This window comes from Bufo bufo, chromosome 2 (genome assembly GCF_905171765.1).
Source record: "Bufo bufo chromosome 2, aBufBuf1.1, whole genome shotgun sequence".
NCBI classification, from domain to species: domain Eukaryota; kingdom Metazoa; phylum Chordata; class Amphibia; order Anura; family Bufonidae; genus Bufo; species Bufo bufo.
In genome coordinates, this window is record NC_053390.1 from 288,951,791 (window position 1) to 288,976,403 (window position 24,613).

General features: G+C 43.7%; 1 protein-coding gene across 2 annotated transcripts in view; it reads right to left on the reverse strand.

The window, feature by feature from the left end:
- LOC120988912 (acyl-CoA dehydrogenase family member 11-like) overlaps nucleotides 1-24,613 on the reverse strand; it is a 195,788-nt gene that overhangs the window by 25,282 nt on the left and 145,893 nt on the right. For both annotated transcript variants that reach the window (XM_040416695.1, XM_040416696.1), the window contains exons 7-9: nucleotides 23,758-23,907; nucleotides 16,791-16,885; nucleotides 16,607-16,706 (exon numbers count right to left, since the gene is read on the reverse strand). In XM_040416695.1, the coding sequence (XP_040272629.1) occupies nucleotides 16,607-16,706; nucleotides 16,791-16,885; nucleotides 23,758-23,907 (345 nt within the window). The remainder of the gene's footprint in view (nucleotides 1-16,606; nucleotides 16,707-16,790; nucleotides 16,886-23,757; nucleotides 23,908-24,613) is intronic.

Here is a 24,613-nt window from a genome sequence, read left to right on the forward strand (position 1 = left end):
AGAAACTTTTTTCAATCTAGTCCTCGAAGATTTCAAAACCCTAACCAAAGCCCAATCCATCAAACATCCGCTCAATCTCAAAACCCATGAGAACAGAGCCTTGAAGGCTCTAAAAAACAATGGTGACATAGTCATAAAGAACGCTGATAAAGGGGGAGGAGTCGTCATTATGGACCACAGCTACTATTTAGAAGAATCCAATAGAATCCTGTCAGACAACAACTACTACAGAACCATTCCAAGTGACCCAACACCTATTTTTAAAAAAAATCTCCAGTCACTAATAGACTCTGGCTTCTCTTCGGGAATCATTAATAAAAAAGAAAAAGCATTCCTTTACAATAACCATCCCACAACAGCCCGTTTTTATTTTTTACCCAAGATCCACAAATCCATTGAAAATCCTCCAGGCAGACCGATCATATCCGGCATTGACTCCCTCACATCCAATCTGTCCGCTTACGTGGACAATTTTCTGCAAAAGTATGTTATCAAACTTCCCTCCTATCTTAGAGATTCCGCACATCTAATCAACATTCTAGACACAGTCCAATGGAAAACAAACTACCATTGGGTAACACTAGATGTAAGCTCCCTCTACAGCAACATCCAACATGAATTAGGCCTGCAAGCAATTAAACATTTTTTATCCCAAGATCAAGAAATGCCCTCGGTTCAAAAAGAATTTATCCTCCGATCCATCCACTTTATTCTTCACCACAACTTTTTCACCTTCAATAAAAAATTCTTCCTACAAACCAAGGGGACAGCAATGGGGACAAAATTTGCGCCCTCTTATGCCAATTTATTTGTAGGCCTTTTTGAGGAAAGGCTGGGCCTCCTCTCCCATGACCAGATTATATTCTACAAAAGATATATTGATGACATCATAATGATCTGGGATGGACGAGAGGAGGAACTAGTTAACTTCATCAAGGACCTTAACACCAACAGCTGGGGCCTACAATTTAGCTCTGAACACGACCCCCAGGAAGCCATTTTTTTAGACATCCATATCAAAACCCTAACAAATAAAATCACCACCCAAACGCACTTCAAAAAAGTCGATGCGAACAGCTACCTCGAATATTCCAGCTGTCACTACTCCAAATGGAAAAATAACATTCCATTTGGTCAAATGAAAAGAATCAGAAGAAACTGCTCAAGCGACCAAGTAATGAAGGAACAACTAGAGATCATCAAAAACAGATTTAAGGAAAAGGGGTACCCCAAAAAACTAATCAATGCTACTGCAAAGAAGGTTTGCACCTTTAATCAGAAAGCCACTCTTACATCGACCCGACCCAAAACCACAACCGACGTGAAATATCAATACAACCTCATCACCCGTTTTAATGCAAAACACAAAAATATCAGGCAGATACTAAATAAACATTGGGACATCCTCCTAAAGGATCCAATCTTAAGAGACTCCTTACCCAGACAACCATCCCTCACATTCAGAAGAGCCCAAACTCTGAAAAATTTAATCGCCCCATCTTGCCCTAAATTAGAAACAAAAAAATTGATTTTGCCTCTTGGGATCACTCAAGAGACAAGTCTGATAGGAATACGGAAATGCCGACTCAAAAAATGCCTATGTTGCACCATGATCACTCAGGGCACAAAAGAACTATCTATTGATGGACCAAAAGAGGCCCCTAAGGAAATATGGAACATAAAACAAGATCTACATTGCGGCACAAAAAACGTGATTTATCTACTCACCTGTCCCTGCAAACTCAAATACGTTGGGAGAACCACACAAACAGTCAGGGAAAGAATGAACGAGCATCGCTCTAACATCAGACGAGGCGTTCTAACCCACAGCGTGTCCCGACATTACTCAGAAAAACATAACAAGGACCCATCTACACTAAAAGTTTCACCCATAGAACATATAACCACCTCATACCAACAACTCTGCCGGAAGGAAATGCATTGGATCTACCGCTTTAACACCCTAACACCCTTCGGACTCAACGAATCAATGGAATATTCAAATTACTAACCAGTACCTCCAATCACCACTCACCATAACAACACACCATAAAACCTTTTATAAAAAACCCATATACATAAAATATTATCCCTTAAACAACCATCATAGGTCCTTCCGCACATCACCAACACATCTTTACGATTAACCCACGGACGAAATTCATAATATAATAAAATAATAATATTGAAATAACATCCGAAATAATTTTTTTTCCTATTCATTTATTTATCCATCCCCATTTTCTATTTTTTTATTTTTTATTTTATTTTTTTACATTTTTTATACTTTTTTATACTTTCTATAGCAACCTCTATCCACTCTGTCTTTTAATACATTTTATCATTATTATATAGCGCTCCTCGAGTGATATTTTTATTGAGCTCCACGACAATAATTATTTAGGGCACACCACTCCATTCATTTACACACATGTCCTTCCTTGGAACAAAAATATACTCGTCTGTTCCAAGACACCGACACACAGATTGCCTTTTTAAAAATAATTTAAAATAATAAATAAAAAATAAAAATAATTATTTTTTTTTTTTTTTTTTTTTTTTTTTTTTAAATCTCTGCACGATCTTTATACAATCCATGTAACCCTCCTTCCCCGATCCCGCAAAATACACACACATTTTATTCATCAGACCTCCATTTTCCATTCTTTTTTATTTCTACAGCACTTTCTAATTTTTATTTCTACAGTATTTTCTAATTTCCTTGTTAACTTCTTCATCTCTTCTAAATGCCCTTACAAACCATCTTTATTTCCCATCGTTTCCACCTATAGAACAAATCCCCCCCTCCCTGTGCACATATTTGTGTACGTGTGTATATATGCAAATATACACTTAGGGAGATGTTACTTGCTGATCCATATAATATCTAAAAATGAAAATAAAACCATATATCTCCCGATTCTCCTCATATCCCTATGGGATAAGAGAAACCAGTCATTGCCGGTTAGAATACCCTGGTCAAAACATAATAGAATATATCAAAATATATTACTATACATAATGTGTTTCTCTGCCATTCCCTTCAGACTAACAATTACCAACAGCTATATTGCCCCTCCCTCCCATACACAGACATTCTCCACCACGATCTCCGTGAGAAGCTGTGGTGCGTTTCACCCTGGAACGCACACCGGAACCTATACCACTTCCGGTTTTCTCCACACCCAATTCCCTCTCCCTGGCCAGCATACCATATTATATTATACATAAATAAAACTAGATACCCCTCCTAAACATCGCCACACCCACCCATAATATCTGACAAGAAGTTAAATTACTCATGTGCTGATCCCCCAGCCGTCTCGGTCCCGATGCGTTCCAGGCTGGAACGCATACCGGAAGTGACGTCGCTTCCCCTCCTGGTCCACATTCAATCCATTACAGCGGTGCCGATGCGTTCCAAGCTGGAACGCACACCGGAAGTGACGTCGCTTCCCCTCCTGGTCCACCACAAGGCCGAGATGCTTCTTGATGCGTTCCACGCTGGAACGCAAACCGGAAACCACTCCAAGTTTAGCCTACCACAATGCGTTCCACCCTGGAACGCAAACCGGAAGTGACGCCAATACCTCACGTTTTTTGGCGCTTTTTTCTGGCGTTCTTTGGCGCCTTTTTCCCTGTATAAATACCTGCCATTATGCATGATGCACTTATGCTCCTGATGAAGGGGATCCCAGTGACCCCGAAACGCGTTGAGCCTACTCCTACCCCTACCCTGTGCTAACACAATAAAAAGAAAATAACCAGAAGTTCCAAGTGTGACTGCCGTTATTTCCGGACGATCTTACAGGCGATCCAGGCGCAGGAGGAAGCAGAGTGGGTGTTATGTGCTTTATCCCACCCTGCCCCTCCTGGGTGAAGTGAGTTTTTACCACAAAATACCTTTTTTATTCTCATTGTGATTTTAATCAACTAGCATTACTGTTTTAATTAAGGTTTTTTGCACGTTTTTACAAACGTGTTTTTAAACCACTATATCAAAGTTACCACTCTATTGACCATTTTTATCGCAAGCAGGCTATTACTTTTGAGGTTATTGGCGCCCGATACAGGTTTGCTTTGTTCCAGTGACTAATGCACTAACTTCAGTGCGGATTTCTGGATCATTATCCGGATCCTGGATGCTGAAAACTTCCTGTACACATTCGTCCGCCTCTCCAAGCAGAAACTCTGGACCAAAGACTATTCCAACGTGATTTTGGTTGTTGGGTTCTGTCACCTTCAGATAGGCGACCGCTGCGATGGCCTCCGTGGAGGCATCCGAGAACACGTGGAGTACTTTCTTTATGCTAGAGGAAAGTGAGGTTTTAATATAGCATCTCGGGATGTGGATCTCATCCAAGGCACACAAAGATCGCTTCCAGGTTTCCCATTTTTGCTCTTTCTCGGAGGGAAGTGGGGTATCCCAATCCTTGACTGTTTCAGAAAACTGTCTCAGTAGAAATTTACCTTGTATGGTGATGGGCGCTACAAATCCCAGCGGATCAAATAGGCTGTTTACTACTGATAGGACGCCTCGTTTTGTGAATGGCTTGTCTGCACAACTTATCTGAAAACCGAAGGAGTCAGCTGAGAGATCCCATCTGAGGCCCAAGCTCCTCTGCACAGGTGGACTGTCCAGTCCCAAGTTAATGTCCTTGAATCCTGGTGCATGATCGCCTGATTCGAAGGCCCTCATAACGGCCAGGCTGTTTGAAGCAATTTTGTGTAGTCTAAGTTTTGCTTGGTACAACATACTTTGAGTCCTTTTGAGCAGATCGATAGCCGCTTCTTCAGTCGGTAGTGATTTGAGTCCATCGTCTACGTAGAAGTCCTTTTCTACAAAGTCTCTGGCGTCTTTACCGTACTTGGATTCTCCCTCTAATGCAGTGCGCCGAAGGCCGTAAGTTGCCACGGCAGGTGAAGGGCTGTTTCCAAATACGTGTACCCTCATTCGATATTCTGCCATCTCTGCGTTGGTGTCGTTATTCTTGTACCACAGAAACCTGAGGAAATTCCGGTGGTCCTCTCTGACTACGAAACAGTGGAACATCTGTTCAATGTCGGCGGTGATGGCAACGAGCTCTTTTCTGAACCTCATCAGCACTCCAACTAGGTTATTTCGTCAGATTAGGACCTGTGAGGAGGACATCATTAAGAGATACACCTTGATGTTTGGCACTTGAGTCGAAAACAACCCTAATTTGATTAGGTTTCCGTGGGTGATACACTCCAAATGAAGGCAAGTACCAGCACTCGTCGTTCTTCCCTAAGGATGGAGCTGGTTCTGCATGGTTGTTGCGGAATATTTTGTCGATAAAGGCAACGATGTGTTCTCTCATCTCAGGCTTACTGTTCATGGTACGCTGAAGAGAGTTAAATCTAGACAGAGCTTGTTCCCTATTGTTCGGGAGTCTCACCCTGGCAGCTCGGAAGGGTAATGGGGAAACCCAGTGATTGGTTTCGTCTTTAAGGAACTCATTGTCCATTATCTTGATAAATTCTCTGTCCTCTACTGACAAAGCTACCTTATCATCGTCCTTGCTTGTGTGAAAGACCAATCCTCCCAAGTGGTCAGCAAAGGGAGGAATGTCGTCAGGTGGTTGTATGAGGTCTGGAGGCTTCTCTTTCACCTCATAGTGATGAGGGCAAGGCTTAATGCAAGTTGTGCGTCCATCTCCGCGCACGTACGTTTTGAAAGAGCGGATTCTTGGTTGATCCAAGCATACATTTCCTATGACCACCCATCCCAAGTCCAGTCTCTGGGCGTATGGTGCATAGTTGGGACCATTACACTGTTGACGCACCTTGTGTACCCTTAGATTGTCTCTGCCAAGCAGGAGTAGAATCTCTGCGTTGTTGTCCATAGGTGGGATAACGTTGGCTAGGTGCCTTAGGTGTGGATGGTGAAATGCAGCTTCCGGGGTAGGAATTTCATCCCTATGGTTGGGTATTTGATCGCATTCGATCAGCGTCGGTAGAGGTATTTCCGTATTTCCACTGACGGAACAAGCGATGAATCCTTGTGCCCTCCTGCCGCTAGTCTCTATGCGACCCGAGCAGGTGTTTAAGATGTAGGGTTCTGACGGTCCATTTATACCAAAGGCTTCAAAGAATTTAGGTCCTGCTAGGGAGCGGTTGCTTTGGTCGTCAATGATGGCATACATTTTTACTGCCTTTTCTGGTAGCCCCTCCGGGTAGACCTTGACTAGGCATATGCGGGCACAACATTTCTCACTCTGGCCCTCCCCACATACGTCCAAGCATGAGCAGGAAACAGCAGTGGCTGTGTTAGCGTTGTTCTGGGGCTCCCCGCCATGACTTTGAGCAGGACTGGTAGTGACAGCAGCCGGTGAATCCCTTGTGAGTGGAGTTGGGTGCATAGCTGAGGCATGTCTTTCACTATGACACTCCTCACACTTGATAATGGATTTACAGTCCTTAGCCATGTGCTCCAATGAAGCGAAGCACCTAAAGCATACCCCAAGCTCGGTGAGGACTTTCTTGCGGCCTGTATGGTTTTGGATCTAAATCCTCTGCATTTGTTCAGTGAGTGTGGTTTTTTATGAATGGGACATTCACGATTGAAGGCCTTGTCTCCTGATGAGGTAGTGTACTGTCTACCAGTGGGTACTGCAGATGATGGTAGGTTAGTCTTTCTAACATTCACGCTGCTCTTAAAGTCTCTGTGTTTATGCACAATACTTTCATACCTTGATGATGGTGTCACTGAGGCTGTAGTATTGAACTCCAGGAAGTCGAGGCTGGGGTCATTCCTCATCTGGGACTGTTCATCGATGAACCTACAGAAATGAATAAATGGGGGAAAAGTGACGTCATGCACTCTTTTGTACCTTGAGACTGATGCCGCCCACTTCTCTTGCAGGCTGTATGGTAACTTCATGACAATTGGGTTCACCCCATGGGCTGTATCCAGGTAGCACAGCCCGGACAGACGAGGGTCTCTTTTGGCGAGCTCCAGTTCCATGAGCAAATCACTTAAATCCTGAAGCTTATGGACATCTTTGAGACTGATCTTGGGGACGTTCTGCAGTCTCCTGAATAGTGCCTTCTCTATTGCTTCTGCACTGCCGAAGGTGCGTTCGAGTCTCTGCCAGGCTGCAGCGAGATCTGCTTCTGCTTGTCCCACATAGACAGTTCTAAGGCTCTTGATGCGATTCGTGGAGCCTGGGCCCAGCCATTTGATCAAGAGGTCGAGCTCCTGCTCTGCGGTTAGGTTGAGGTTGGCGATGGCAGCTTTGAAGGTTGCCTTCCAGGCTCTGTAGCTCTCCGCACGGTCATCAAATTTTGAGAGACTGGTGTTAATTAGCTCTCTGCTCACCATAAACCTGGCAAACTCAGACATATCTGATTTCTCACTGCTTGTTGCCATGACAACTTGTGATGCCCCTGGGGCGTATAGGCTGCGTGGCGTGAAAGGGTGAGATGCTTCCGGGTAGAATGATGTTGCTGCAGGGTTGAGCTGTGGTCTAGCCTCTGTAGATTCTGATGACTGCTGCTTGAGCTGTGGAGGTAGGCCAGGAAACACCTGGTGGCGATCTTGCTGTAATAACTGCCCTTGAGAGGGCGCGTCTGGGCAACTGTTATTGGATTGCTCGGGTGCTGTGGGTATCGCTGGCACTGCAGGTAGAGCTGACTTGGAAGTTTCAGTGTTGTTGGCTTGGACGGTACTGCACACTGGGGGTGTTGCAGATAACTGTTTCAGTACGTAGTCGCTGGTGCGATCAACTGGATCGTCTATCTCCTCTGGTTGTAAGCAGACTGAATCAAGGCCTTGGCTCAATGCTTGCTCAAGTAGTCTTACTCTTGCTAATGCGATTTCCTCTTCCCTCTCTGATTCGAGGATCTTTATTCGAGCCTCTGCTTCTGCCCTCTTGGCTTCAGCCTCCACTTCTGCCCTCTTGGCTTCTACCTCTGCCTCTGCCCTCTTGGCTTCTGCCTCCGCTTCTGCCCTCTTGGCTTCTGCCTCCGCTTCTGCCCTCTTGGCTTCTGCCTCCGCTTCTGCCCTCTTGGCTTCTGCCTCCGCTTCTGCCCTCTTGGCTTCTGCCTCCGCTTCTGCCCTCTTGGCCGCCGCCGTCTGTGCTTCTGTTCTCGCAAGGACTTCTTTTTCGGTGAAGGAACGCCTCACTTTGGATAGCTCTGCATTTATGCGGGCCTCTAGTAATCCGTCGCTCAGGTTGGAGCTTCTAGAGCATGATGATCTGTAGGACCGTGAGGAATGTTTGGACGAATGTGATCTGTGTGATCTAGTTTCTTGCAAATGAGAGATGCGGAGTTCCACTTTATCTTTAGCATCCAGCACCATGGCGTCTCTTTGTCTGTCTATTGATTCTGCCTTGCACAATTCTGACGGGGCTTCTTCAATATTAGAGTCTTTTAGAAAGGTTATATACCTTGTGGACAGTCTCTTGTATCTTTCATGGGCTGCGTTCAGCCGCCCGACGGCAACTTGTAAACTGGTGGCATCGCCTGAGGAGGACTTAAATCCTGATATGAGGGAGGAAACTCGTTCCCATAGCTCTTCCAGGTTGTCACATAGCTCATCTTTCCTGGTGTGATAATTTTCTGTGATCTTTATTGTTGGTTTGAGAGAGCGCCTTGGTCGCGTGACTTGGTCTGCTGGAAGTGTGGGTTCTACCTCCATCTCTTCATAATGATCAGAATCAGGTAGCATTTGTTTTGTTTCATCACTGGGGAACTGTACGAGGTCCTTTTCGGCCATTTTGATTTAAGGTGCGCTGTCTCTTTAAGAAATCGAACTTTTGAATTGGGGGCTGAAAATTGCAGTGCGGCTCAGATGAGGCACCCCGATGAGTTTCCCAAGGTGTTTTGAGTGAATTGCGGGGTTTTGGTTTGAGGGAGGCCCCGCGTGCGTGAACTGTTCTTATATCATGCGAGCAAGGGTTAACATAGGATGTAGAAAGTGGCTTGGCGAGTAGTGGAGGACTTCCAGGCAAGAGTATATCTACTGCAGACACGCCGTGCTTCCTCTTAGGCTTATGGGACGTGCACTGTTGCTGGGCAGATTTGCTGGGAGTGGGCCTGTTGCAGGGGAGGTTCCTGAGTGTGGCACTGGGCTCTGAGGGAACCTGTAGCCGGGCATTGGACATTAAGACGGATAGACTGGGGTATAAGGCTTTAAGGCAGTTTTTGACTGTTCTGTCCCCACATGAAGGCGAATGAAGGTGTAACTGATAATGACTTTGTGACTGGCCTACCTTCGTATCCAAGCAGTGGAGCAGACCGGACCGGCAGATGCTCAGGTTAGATGGATCCAGACGTAGACATGAGGATGCAATCAAACGTGGGTTTATTTGATCCAGAGCAGTGACATACGGTGATGGAATGCAGTAGATGCTGTCATGTGGATGTCTTTCCTGAGGCTAACTGCTGAGGCTACTGCTGGTCAAAAACTGATGCCTTCACAAGCCAAGGTGTGTGTCTCTCCAGTCACAAAGAATGCAGCACTGAAAAAGGCTACAGGAAGTGACAAGGCCCAAGGCTGCTAAAACCACGCCCAGAGATAAAACTTTATAGACAACGAACGAGGCGTGCAGCATACAAATTCCGGCCAGCAGATGGCAGCAGAGAACAATAGACTTAAACAACATAGGTAAAACAAGAAATAATACAGTGCAGAAATTCAACATGAAAGGAACAGCACAACAGGGGAGGGAGGGGGGGGGGGGGGGGGGCGGCCACACTGGCCACCAATGTGTTAACTACAGGGGGGGGGGGGGGGGGCTGCCCCCTGCTGCCAGGCAGCACCTTCCAGGCAGCAGGGGGCAGTCATGTACACAGTTCTGTTAGTATATTCTAACCTGAAGCGTCCCCATCACCATGGGAACGCCTCTGTGTTAGAATATACTGTCGGATTTGAGTTTCACTATGTAACTCAAATCCGACGGTATATTCTAACATAGAGGCGTTCCCATGGTGATGGGGACGCTTCAAGTTAAAATATACCATCGGATTGGAGAAAACTCCGATCCGATGGTATATTAACTCCTGACTTTACATTGAAAGTCAATGGGGGACGGATCCGTTTGAAATTGCACCATATTGTGTCAACGTCAAACGGATCCGTCCCCATTGACTTGCATTGTAATTCAGGACGGATCCGTTTGGCTCCGCACGGCCAGGCGGACACCAAAACGACTTTTTTTTCATGTCCGTGGATCCTCCAAAAATCAAGGAAGACCCATGGACGAAAAAACGGTCACGGATCACGGAAAAACGGAACCCCGTTTTGCGGACCGCAAAAAAATACGGTCGTGTGCATGAGGCCTAAGGCCTGTCACTTACCAGTAGGAGGAGCTCCCGGCCGGACCTGTCACTTACCAGTAGGAGGAGCTCCCGACCGGACGCAGACCATCGCAGCTCGCAGGTAAGTATAATGGTTCTACAAATTGCTAAGTAACCATGGCAACCGGGACTGCAGTAGCGTCCTGGTTGCCATGGTTACCGATCGGAGCCCCAGCGATTAAACTGGGACTCCGATCGGTACACTCCGCTGCCACCAATGATAGGGGGGAGATTTTAATTAGGAGGGGGAGGGAGGGGAGAAGGCCCACTGGCCACCAACGAGTTAACTACAGGGGAGGGAGGGGGGCCGGCCGCACTGGCCACCAATGAGTTAACTACAGGGGAGGGGGGGCCCACTGGCCACCAATGAGTTAACTACAGGGGAGGGGGGGGGGCCCACTGGCCACCAATGAGTTAACTACAGGGGAGGGGGGGGCTGCCCCCTGCTGCCTGGCAGCACCTTCCAGGCAGCAGGGGGCAGTCATGTACACAGTTCTGTTAGTATATTCTAACCTGAAGCGTCCCCATCACCATGGGAACGCCTCTGTGTTAGAATATACTGTCGGTTCTGAGTTTTCACAAAGTGAAAACTCAGCTTTGAAAAAGCTTTTATGCAGACGGATCTTCGGATCCGTCTGTATAAAAAAACTAACCTACGGCCACGGATCACGGACACGGATGCCAATCTTGTGTGCATCCGTGTTCTTTCACGGACCCATTGACTTGAATGGGTCCGTGAAGCGTTGGCCATGAAAAAAATAGGACAGGTCATATTTTTTTCACGGCCAGGAAACACGGATCACGGATGCGGCTGCAAAACGGTGCATTTTCCGATTTTTCCACGGACCCATTGAAAGTCAATGGGTCCGCGAAAAAAAACGGAAAACGGCACAACGGCCACGGGTGCACACAACGGTCGTGTGCATGAGGCCTCATGCAGACGGATCCGTTCTGAATGGATACCAGCGTTTACATTATAGGTGCGGATCCGTCTGTGCAGATACCAGAAGGATCCGCACCTAAACGCAGGTGTGAAAGTAGCCTAAGGCTCAAAATTGGCCACTTTAGAGCTATTTTTCTAATAGAAATGTACGATTTCAGTAATTAAAGTATATTACAAAAATGGTCAGTATCACTGCCCCTACGCATTGCAAAAAAAAATAAAAAATGAGTTACACTTTAACCACCTCCGGACCGCTGTACGCACAGACGCGTCCTGGAGGTGGTTGATTCATTCCGAGTGGACGCGCCGGCGCGTCCTCTCGCGATGGCCGAGATTTCCTGTGAACGCACGCACACAGGCGCGCGCACTCACAGGAACGGAAGGTAAGAAAGTTGATCTCCAGCCTGCCAGCGGCGATCGTTCGCTGGCAGGCTGGAGATGTGATTTTTTTAACCCCTAACAGGTATATTAGACGCTGTTATGATAACAGCGTCTAATATACCTGCTACCTGGTCCTCTGGTGGTCCCCTTTGTTTGGATCGACCACCAGAGGACACAGGTAGCTCAGTAATATGTTGCACCAAGCACCACACTACACTACACCCCCCCCGTCACTTATTAACCCCTTATTCACCCTTGATCACCCCTGATCACCCCATATAGACTCCCTGATCACCCCCCTGTCATTGATTACCCCCCTGTCATTGATCACACCCCTGTAAAGCTCCATTCAGACGTCCGCATGATTTTTACGGATCCACTGATAGATGGATCGGATCCGCAAAACGCACACGGACGTCTGAATGGAGTCTTACAGGGGCATGATCAATGACTGTAGTGATCACCCCATATAGACTCCCTGATCACCCCCCTGTCATTGATTACCCCCCTGTCATTGATCACCCCCCTGTAAAGCTCCATTCAGACGTCCGCATGATTTTTACGGATCCACTGATAGATGGATCGGATCCGCAAAACGCACACGGACGTCTGAATGGAGCCTTACAGGGGCATGATCAATGACTGTGGTGATCACCCCATATAGACTCCCTGATCACCCCCCTGTCATTGATTACCCCCCTGTCATTGATCACCCCCCTGTAAAGCTCCATTCAGATGTCCGCATGATTTTTACGGATCCACTGATAGATGGATCAGATCCGCAAAACGCATACGGACGTCTGAATGGAACCTTACAGGGGAGTGATCAATGACTGTGGTGATCACCCCATATAGACTCCCTGATCACCCCCCTGTCATTGATTACCCCCCTGTCATTGATCAACCCCCTGTAAAGCTCCATTCAGACGTCCGTATGATTTTTACGGATCCACTGATAGATGGATCGGATCCGCAAAACGCACACGGACGTCTGAATGGAGCCTTACAGGGGCATGATCAATGACTGTGGTGATCACCCCATATAGACTCCCTGATCACCCCCCTGTCATTGATTACCCCCCTGTCATTGATCAACCCCCTGTAAAGCTCCATTCAGACGTCCGCATGATTTTTACGGATCCACTGATAGATGGATCGGATCCGCAAAACGCACACGGACGTCTGAATGGAGCCTTACAGGGGCATGATCAATGACTGTGGTGATCACCCCATATAGACTCCCTGATCACCCCCTGTCATTGATTACCCCCCTGTCATTGATCACCCCCCTGTAAAGCTCCATTCAGATGTCCGCATGATTTTTACGGATCCACTGATAGATGGATCGGATCCGCAAAACGCACACGGACGTCTGAATGGAGCCTTACAGGGGCGTGATCAATGACTGTGGTGATCACCCCATATAGACTCCCTGATCACCCCCCTGTCATTGATCACCCCCCTGTCATTGATCACCCCCCCTGTCATTGATCACCCCTCTGTAAGGCTCTATTCAGACATTTTTTTGGCCCAAGTTAGCGGAAATTATTTTTTTTTTCTTACAAAGTCTCATATTCCACTAACTTGTGTCAAAAAATTAAATCTCACATGAACTCACCATACCCCTCACGGAATCCAAATGCGTAAAATTTTTTAGACATTTATATTCCAGACTTCTTCTCACGCTTTAGGGCCCCGAGAATGCCAGGGCAGTATAAATACCCCACATGTGACCCCATTTCGGAAAGAAGACACCCCCAGGTATTCCGTGAGGGGCATATTGAGTCCATGAAAGATTGAAATTTTTGTCCCAAGTTAGCGGAAAGGGAGACTTTGTGAGAAAAAAAATAAATAAAATCAATTTCCGCTAACTTGTGCCAAAAAAAAAAAATTTCTATGAACTCGCCATGCCCCTCATTGAATACCTTGGGGTGTCTTCTTTCCAAAATGGGGTCACATGTGGGGTATTTATACTGCCCTGGCATTCTAGGGGCCCTAAAGCGTGAGAAGAAGTCTGGGATCCAAATGTCTAAAAATGCCCTCATAAAAGGAATGTGGGCCCCTTTGCGCATTTAGGCTGCAAAAAAGTGTCACACATCTGGTATCGCCGTACTCAGGAGAAGTTGGGGAATGTGTTTTGGGGTGTCATTTTACATATACCCATGCTGGGTGAGAGAAATATAGAAACATAGAAACATAGAATGTGTCGGCAGATAAGAACCATTTGGCCCATCTAGTCTGCCCAATATACTGAATACTATGGATAGCCCCCGGCCCTATCTTATATGAAGGATGGCCTTATGCCTATCCCATGCATGCTTAAACCCCTTCACTGTATTTGCAGCTACCACTTCTGCAGGAAGGCTATTCCATGCATCCACTACTCTCTCAGTAAAGTAATACTTCCTTATATTACTTTTAAACCTTTGCCCCTCTAATTTAAAACTGTGTCCTCTTGTGGTAGTTTTTCTTCTTTCAATATGCTCTCTTCCTTTACCGAGTTGATTCCCTTTATGTATTTAAAAGTTTCTATCATATCCCCTCTGTCTCTTCTTTCTTCCAAGCTATACATATTAAGGTCCTTTAACCTTTCCTGGTAAGTTTTATCCTGCAATCCATGTACTAGTTTAGTAGCTCTTCTCTGAACTCTCTCTAGAGTATCTATATCCTTCTGGAGATATGGCCTCCAGTACTGCGCACAATACTCCAAGTGAGGTCTCACCAGTGTTCTGTACAGCGGCATAAGCACTTCACTCTTTCTATTGCTTATACCTCTCCCTATACATCCAAGCATTTTGCTGGCATTCCGTGCTGCTCTATTACATTGTCTTCCCACCTTTAAGTCTTCTGAAATAATTACTCCTAAATCCCTTTCCTCAGATACTGAGGTCAGGACTGTGTCAAATATTCTATATTCTGCCCTTGGGTTTTTACGCCCCAGGTGCATTATCTTGCACTTATCCACATTAAATTTCAGTTTCCAGAGTTCTGACCATTCTTCTAGATTTCCTAAATCCTTTTCCATTTGGCGTTTCCCTCCAGGAACATCAACCCTGTTACATATCTTTGTGTCATCAGCAAAAAGACAAACCTTACCAGCGAGGCCTTTTGCAATATCACTTATGAAGATATTAAACAAAATCGGTCCCAGTACAGATCCCTGTGGAACCCCACTGGTAACATTACCTTGTTTTGAATGTTCTCCATTGACTACAACCCTCTGTTGTCTGTCACTCAGCCACTGCCTAATCCACTCAACAATATGGGAGTCCATGCTCAATGACTGCAGTTTATTGATAAGTCTTCTATGTGGGACAGTGTCAAAAGCCTTACTAAAATCTAGATATGCGATGTCTACTGCACCTCCACCGTCTATTATTTTATTCACCCAGTCAAAAAAATCTATAAGATTTGTTTGACATGATCTCCCTGAAGTAAACCCATGTTGTTTTTCATCTTGCAATCCATGGGATTTTAGATGTTCCACAATCCTATCCTTTAATAGGGTTTCCATTAATTTGCCTACTATTGATGTCAGACTCACTGGTCTATAGTTGCTCGAATATCTTGGCAAAAGACAACTTTTCCCATTTTTTTATACAAAGTTGGCATTTGACCAAGATATTTATCTCACCCAGCATGGGTATATGTAAAATGACACCCCAAAACACATTCCCCAACTTCTCCCGAGTATGGAGATACCACATGTGTGACACTTTTTTGCAGCCTAGGTGGGCAAAGGGGCCCACATTCCAAAGAGCACCTTTCGGATTTCACTGGTCATTTTTTACAGAATTTGATTTCAAACTCCTTACCACACATTTGGGCCCCTAGAATGCCAGGGCAGTATAACTACCCCACAAGTGACCCCATTTTGGAAAGAAGAGACCCCAAGGTATTTCGTGATGGGCATAGTGAGTTCATAGAACTTTTTATTTTTTGTCACAAGTTAGTGGAATATGAGACTTTGTAAGAAAAAAAAAAAAAAAATCATCATTTTCCGCTAACTTGTGACAAAAAATAAAAAGTTCTATGAACTCACTATGCCCATCAGCGAATACCTTAGGGTGTCTACTTTCCGAAATGGGGTAATTTGTGGGGTGTTTGTACTGTCTGGGCATTGTAGAACCTCAGGAAACATGACAGGTGCTCAGAAAGTCAGAGCTGCTTCAAAAAGCGGAAATTCACATTTTTGTACCATAGTTTGTAAACGCTATAACTTTTACCCAAACCATTTTTTTTTTACCCAAACATTTTTTTTTTATCAAAGACATGTAGAACAATAAATTTAGAGCAAAATTTATATATGGATCTCGTTTTTTTTGCAAAATTTTACAACTGAAAGTGAAAAATGTCATTTTTTTGCAAAAAAATCGTTAAATTTCGATTAATAACAAAAAAAGTTAAAATGTCAGCAGCAATGAAATACTACCAAATGAAAGCTCTATTAGTGAGAAGAAAAGGAGGTAAAATTCATTTGGGTGGTAAGTTGCATGACCGATCAATAAACGGTGAAAGTAGTGTATGTCAGAAGTGTAAAAAGTGGCCTGGTCTTTCAGGGTGTTTAAGCACTGGGGGCTGAGGTGGTTAAGAGTAATGACAAAAAAGTCTGAAAAATGTTTTTAAAAAATGTAAAAAAGTACTTGCTTTCCCCATCTATCATATAAAAAAATAACTATAAATTGCCATGAATTTAGAACTACAAAAGCATTGGTAGAATTGCTGTTTTCAATTCCTCACAATCCCCATAAAGTTATATGTTCTTCAAAAAGGTGCTAACAATACAACTCATTCTGCAAAAAAAACAATCGCTCAAACATCTACATCAATGGAAAAATAAAAACGTTACAACAAATCTGAATGCAGCAAGGTAAAAACTCTAGTAAGTAAGTGGTTAAAAAATAATTTCAGAAACACACAATAAACGGAAAAAAAAAACATAAGTAAAACACTTACCTCCATGTGTGCCATAGTCTGCATATGCAAAGGGTGGTCTTTTATCAGACTGCCAAATACAAATCTCTTTGAAGCATACTCCCTGGCGAGATTGAGCACCCTAGATTTAAAACAAAAAGGTAAATGCTCAGCTATCTGACAGATTATAGATGCTGCATACACACACATATTATAGAGATGTTACCTTCTCATGCCAGCAGCTGCAGCAATTGTGTTGTGAATGCGAGTTATTGTCAACATATTGGAGATTGAAGCAACACCACGACCTTCAGGTGATATCTTAAATTAAACAAAAATGAATAAAAATACACCTAAAAGTCATTATCCCTTACGTATGACTAGTAGTGTGATATATCTGACACAACTGTCATCTGAAAAATGCCAGTCTCCTAGTAGTGAGATGCACACTGACCAGGTAGACTTCCAGAGTATACTGAACCATTCAGGGAAAGGCTTTTATCCCATTCCTTGACATGCAACACACACAGGTGAATCATATTTTGCATGGCACTGGAAGTGACATATTTCATATCACTACTAATATTTAAAAGCTATGGACATCTCGTGGAGCATTTCAGATATTTACTGAAATGCATGTATTTTAGGCTAGAAATCAATTATGTAATTGACTTATTAACATCTTTCAACTGTTTGGTTTCTGTAGCTTCTATGTATCACAGCACATAGCAAGCTGTGTTCTGCTACTCACAGTCAAATCCGTGAGATGGGCTCACCTGATGGCTCAATCCTCAGCCTGTCCTGTGTTCTCTTGAGCAATCATGTAAGCTCACAATCAAATTGTTGATTAACTTTGATTTGATCGTAATCGAGCTTACATGATCATTGAAGAGACTGAAAACCAAACTATTAGGTCAGACACACACGAGCGAGTACAATGAAATAAACTCTGTGTATCAGCGTGAGGTCCCGTTCTGACCTCATTATAAATATTTACATTACTCTCAGGGTCACACAGCAGTATAATCTATTGAATTACACTGACATAATGCTGTCAGTCTAATACAATAAATTCCAGGACTCTCAGGGTCACACAACATTATAAATTATTATAATGCTGTGCGTTTCTGTCAGAGGAACGGAGGTCCTCACACTGACACACGCTGCAAGTTCCTCGCATTAAATTCTCTTCTGTGTGTCTGGCCTTAGACAAGCTCTCTGATACAATATGTACTGTGATACATAGAAGCTGCAGAATGCAAACGGCTGGAAATGAATAAACCCAAAAAATAGATAATTATCTTTAACAAAAATACATCTATTTCAGTAATAAAAAAGGCTCCGACATTACCCTACACTTGGTCTGACTCGATACTACTTCTTGGGTGTAGAAAATATTGCATATGCACTTTAAAGCTGGTGTTCTCCAATGTGCCACAGACATGGGTGAGCCTAGCATATAGACAGCACCAGGCAGTTATAAAAATAATCCTCTAGTGAAACAGTTCTTAGATCCCAGATGCACATGTGCAGCGGAAAAGATCCAAACTCTTTCACCACAAATCTCCACAATAAGCACTGGCATCAGCATCCAGGGTCCAGAATATCCTTTATTACACCATGGGTATATACAGTAATCAACAACATTTGAACCAGGTCTGACTGTAACTATGGATCGAAAACGTCACCGATTACTGTAGACCTGTTATGGCGTAATAAAGGATATTCTAGACCCTGGATGCTGGTGTCATTGCTTATTGTGGTGAAATGGGTGAACCTTGCAACAATCTTACTACCACATTATTATATCCCTTTATCAAGCAAGTACTAAACCCACCAAATAAACTCTCCATAAAGGAAAATGTTTTCAAAATATGTCTGTGAACAGCCTGAAACATGGTCACAATAATACTAAACGCTGACAGTGGCTAATATACAGGACTGTTATGCACAAGATTTTCCCACTAAAAAAGTAATTGCGGCCGTTGTTCTTTACATGATTACCACCTAATCACTACATGTTTTGGCACAATACTTAGTACTATATCACTGGGTCCTTGGGATTTGATTCTAATTTAAGAACTCCCTATCCTCCAGTATTTGCCTCGTGCTTTTGTGGGATTCTGCTCAGTTATCTTTATCTCCCAGTGGACAAATATGATCATAGATTTTAGAAAAGAAAGAGCTTTGAAGGTTATTAGCTTAAAGAGGTTGTGTCACTTCAGCAAATAGCATTTATCATGTATAGAAAGTTAATACAAGACACTTACTAATGTATTATTATCCATATTGCTTCCTTTGCTGGCTGGATTCATTTTTCCATCACATTATACATGCTTGTATCCATGGTTACTACCACCCTGCAATCCATCAGTGGTGGTCGTGCTTGCACACTATAGAAATAAAGCACCAGCCTATGTGCGCTCCCACGGTCTCAGCCACTAGAGAGGCCGGTACTTTTTCCTATAGTGTGCAAGCACGGCCACCACTGATGGAGTGCAGGGTGGTCTGTAACCATGGAAAAGATCACAATACATTAGTAAGTGGCTTGTATTAACTTTCTCTACATAATAAATGACTCTTGCTGAAGTGACAAAACCCCCTTAAAAGACGCTTTAACCACCTGTCACATTGAAATTGGAAGAACCCTACTGAAAATGTCACTTTTTCATTGTTGATTTTATTTCTAAAATAAATATAGCCCCATGTAGTAACAATTGTGGATCATCTATTCTTATGACTGTGTTGTGACATTTATTTATTAGTTATGAATTACTAGCTGTTTGTAATGAAGGTCCAACTGGCTCTTGGGGTATATCCCTGCAGTCTGACTAGACAGTATCAGACTCTGCAGGGGCACCTGCCCTTCCTAACTGGTAACCCCCATCTGGATTATCACTACAAACCGCTTGTAATCAAATCATAACTTCTAGCAGGATGGAACATCATAGATTCATAAGATGATCCAGAATTGTTATTACAAGGGGGATGCAAACAGTTACTAAAGCAGACACATCAGGGGAGACAGTAATAGTTTCCCCCTCTGTGTTTCACTGGCAATAACTATTTTATTTTTTCTTCAATTTAGCTGTATGAAACCTTGAACTTGGTGGACAAGTTGGATGTTTTGTAGGAGGGGTATGTAGAATGTATTAAATAGCTTTTATTAATTCTTTTTGGGGGATGATTAAAAAACAGCACATTTAACATTGTTTTCTGGGGTTTATCTTTACAGCATTCACTGTGTGGTATAAATAATATCATAACTAGCCATCTGAGATCACAGCTGGCTGAAGGGGGGCCTGCTTTAACCTGAAATATCTCAGGCTACAATTGAGCTAGAGCCACAATATTAGGCTGGTTTCACATTAGCGAGTTCAACATATTAAACTCGCAGCATGTGTCTGCAGAAGCTTCCGTCCTGACCTCCCTAGCACGGACAGGGTCGCATAGCATTATATTGATTCATAATGCTTTGTAACCCTTAGGCCCCTTTCACACGGGCGAGTATTCCGCGCGGATGCAATGCGTGAGTTGAACGCATTGCACCCACACTGAATCCTGACCCATTCATTTCTATGGGGCTGTGCACATGAGCGGTGATTTTCACGCATCACTTGTGCGTTGCGTGAAAATCGCAGCATGTTCTATATTCTGCGTTTTTCACGCAACGCAGGCCCCATAGAAGTTAATGGGGCTGCGTGAAAATCGCAAGCATCCGCAAGCAAGTGCGGATGCGGTGTGATTTTCACGAACTGTTGCTAGGAGACGAATGGGATGGGGACCCGATCATTATTATTTTCCCTTATAACATGGTTATAAGGGAAAATAATAGCATTCTGAATGCAGAATGCATAGTAAAATAGCGCTGGAGGGGTTAAAAAAAAAAAAAAAAAAAGATTTAACTCACCTTAATCCACTTGCTCGCGCAGCCCGGTATCTCTTCTGTCTTCATCTTAGCTGTGTGCAGGAAAAGGACCTGTGGTGACGTCACTCCGGTCATCACATGGTCCGTCACATGATCTTTTACCATGGTGATGGATCATGTGATGGACGGAGTGACGTCACCACAGGTCCTTTTCCTGCACACAGCTAAGATGAAGACAGAAGAGATGCCGGGCTGCGCGAGCAAGTGGATTAAGGTGAGTTACATAATTTTTTACATTTTTTTAGCCCCTCCAGCGCTATTTTACTATGCATTCTGTATTCAGAATGCTATTATTTTCCCTTATAACCATGTTATAAGGGAAAATAATACAATCTACAGAACACCGGTCCCAAGCCCGAACTTCTGTGAAGAAGTTCGGGTTTGGGTACCAAACATGTGCGATTTTTCTCACGCGAGTGCAAAACGCATTACAATGTTTTGCACTCGCGCGGAAAAATCGTCCATGTTCCCGCAACGCCCGTGTGAAACCAGCCTTATAGTTCTGGAATGTATCAACTGCTATCTTGGCTCCTTCTGCCTCTTAGCAGCATGTATTTCCCCATAATGCATCTGGTTTTTAGAGACAGAGGGGACAGAGTCTCACCACACTAAGCTTGCACTCACCGAACTAGTTACAGGAGTATTCCCAATTTGAAAATGTATAGGATATCCAAAGCATATGCCAGAAGTGTTCAATACATACAGGTCAGATCTCTGGGACCTAGACACCCTGTTCTCAAGATATGTAATGGTCCCAGAGGATGGACCTGCATCTACCAGAAATTTATGGTATATCCTGTGGATATGCCATAAATGTCTGAGATAGAAACACCCCATTTAAGGGCAGCAAGTGATATTGCAGTGACATGGAACATTTGTCCTTTACTTATAAAACTCTCCTAACTCACTTGCCTGTCTCTGCTATCTGACAGTCCAGTATATATTTATATTAGATGCAGCTTCACACTGCTCTCCCTGACTGCTGTTTGTAAGAGCTGACAAGGAGAAACTCATCAGAATCAAGGCAGAAAGACTGAAACTGTCACATAGGATAAACATGACTCTCAACACACTATATACAGTAAATATAAGTCATAGGAGCTGTGCAACTCTGTATTTACTGTTATCACTGTATGGACTCACCTACAAGGGCATACAAAGACCTCATACGGACCTCCCTGCTCCACCCAGTTTCTCATTATGCGTGCGTCAATCACTCCCAGGCAATGCAGAATGCACACCACAACTCCCAAGATTTCTGAATTTATGTTTTATTTCTTTTTGGCAGAAATTATATCTTCAGCTGCACATTATACACAAAGAAACATGAAGCTGGGTGGGGAGGGGTTTGGGAGCTGCTTGGAGGGATTGATAGGTGATGTAATCCTGTAGGTCACAAGAAGTCAGCCACATAGGACAGACTGATCTCCTTTCTCTGGACTGGTAGTCAGACTTGGAATCATATGACACAACTGCTCTTAATGAAAGGATTGTGTATGGATGTAACTGAGCTGGAGCGAAACAAGTTACACTGCTAGAATCCCATCTCCCTAGTGTCCTGCATTTGGAAGGGTAGTCCTTAAATGTCCCTCTTTTTGAAGTGGGAAATAGATTTTTATCTGTAGCATATATTTAATAAAATCTCATCCAAAAGCTTTTTTGATTATAAATCTGTTTTATCTGTTCTATCTCATGTGAGTGTGTATTGAGCTGCACTGGGGTTTCCCAAGTCGCCCCCCTGGCAGAAGATGAAGACCCTCCAGCATTGCCGAAAACATCCCAACAAAATTTGGATGGAGGCACTGTACTACAGTGCGGTGAGAACTATAAGACACCCTGCTTACAGGGTTTGGTAACCACAGGGTGTTATATAAACATGACAAGCAAACAAAATAGAGATGAACTGCAGCTTCTAGTATTGCACAAGCACTGGCTCTGTTACAGGGTTATGTGATCTGTAAGTGGATCCAGATCACAATGTTTTTACAATGTTTTAATGCTAGCTGCAAATACTAGCATTTGTAGAGTTTATATAACGGTATACTTTTTGTGCGCAACATATGTATAAAAGTAGACTTGCCAAACCTGCCGGTTTGTCTAAAAGGTCTCCTGGACTTCCAGCTTGGCAGGGAGTCTTCCTGGAGCTGTCAGTCACTGCTTCATCAAACAAAACAATTCCCTGAGGCTGATCTCTGCGGATCAACGCCAGGAAAGGAACAGGTGGGGGCGTTCATTTGTCACCTATACCAATGTCACCTGTATGTTATTTTCTTTTTATTTAAACAAATTGGATGAGAATGTTAATGGGGTGCTCTGGTTGTCATTATGGGGTCATGGCCCACCTGAGAACATTCTTGTTGAAAACAAATCAAACTGGTTAAATAAATAAATACATTTAAACATTTATTTTTAAGGATATCATCTCTGTTTTTTTTTTATGGTTCTGTTTAAAGAATATGTAAAAAAAAAAATGCCACCAGGGCACTCATGTGTGTACACCGGAAACCTATAGTAACATTACAGTATATGTTTCCATATTTTTCATGTACAAATGTGCGTTGTTAGTGCTTGTGTGTATGGCTGTATTTGTGTTTTTTTCTCTGTAGTAACAGCATTTTTGCCCCCTTTCTCTTTTTGCTCTGTCTGCTTTTGTTTTTCTCGAGAAAACATTTACTGTAACTTTTTTATCACTGAAACGACTGCCAGTAAGAGTCGTGTGTGCATGTATGAGAAGGAACACGGATACAGCTATTCAGATCTAGATGCCTCATGTACTGTATAAGGCTACATATGCACACGACCGTTGTGTGGCGGATGGCGTCCGCGTGCGTACCGAAATTTGCGGAACGGCACGGACAGCCATTAATATAACTGCCTATTCTTGTCCGCAAAACGCACAAGAATAGGACAAGTTATATTTTTTTGGCGGACCACGGAACGGAGCAATGGATGCGGACAGCACACGGAGTCCGCATCCAAGCCGCGAAAACTGCGTCTCGGATGCGGACCAAAATAACGGTCGTGTGCATGGAGCCTAAATCTTTTGTAAGTGGGCCCTGAAGTGTAATAACTGGCATGCATCATATTTATCAGACTTCTACTGATGCATATTCAGCAGAGAATTCTGGGTGCCATTACAATCAGCAATAATATACCATATGCCTGGCAAAAACACACATTTGGTTGTAAAGCTGCCACTAACACATTATCAACATAATTTGGAGAATTTCCCCCATCACAATACAATGACCAGAAACACACTTACCTGCAAGGCCTTCGCTCCATCAAGCAGCAATTCTGCTGTTGGCAGCTGCCTCGTACCCAACTTATCTTTAAGCCGCTGAACCTGAATTCCATTTAGCTGTCCTTTGGCATCTCTGACATCTAAGTAAAAAAGCGATAATCCTTTTGTGCCCTGAAAATCAAACAATTTGGTAAACTGTCAATTAGAATATCTGTCAGCAGATTTGTACCTGTGAAACTGGCTGACCTGTTGAATGTGTTAGAAGTAGGATGCATCAGTGTAGTCCCATGTTCATTTGTGCCAGCATTGCTGAGAAAACTGAAGTTTTAATATATGCAAATTAGCCTGTAGGAGCAACGGGGGCGTTGCCGTTACACCTAGAGGATCTGCTCTCTCTGCAACTGCCACACCCTATACACTTTGATTTACAGGGCCAGGCAATGTAAACATCATCACACCTGGACCTGTCAATCAAAGTGCAGAGGGCTTAGCAGTTGCAGAGAGAGCTGAGCCTGAAGATGTAACAGCAATGCTCCTAGAGGGTAATTTGCATATATGAAAACATCATTTTTCTCAGCAATGCAGGCACATATTAACATGGGACCAACACAGATGTCTTCACCTGCCAAGTGCACATGCAACAGGTCAGCCAGTTTCATAGGTACAAATCTGCTGACAGATGCCCTTTAACCCCTTCCTGCAATGGCGATTTTCCATTTTTGCATTTCCGTTTTTCATTCCTTGCCTCCCCAATGCTATAACTTTTTTACATTTACATTTACATAGCTATATAAGGGTTTGTTTTTTGCAGGACAAGCTGTACTTTCTAATGCCACCATTTATTATTCTATAAGATGTAGTGGGAGGGTGGAAAAAA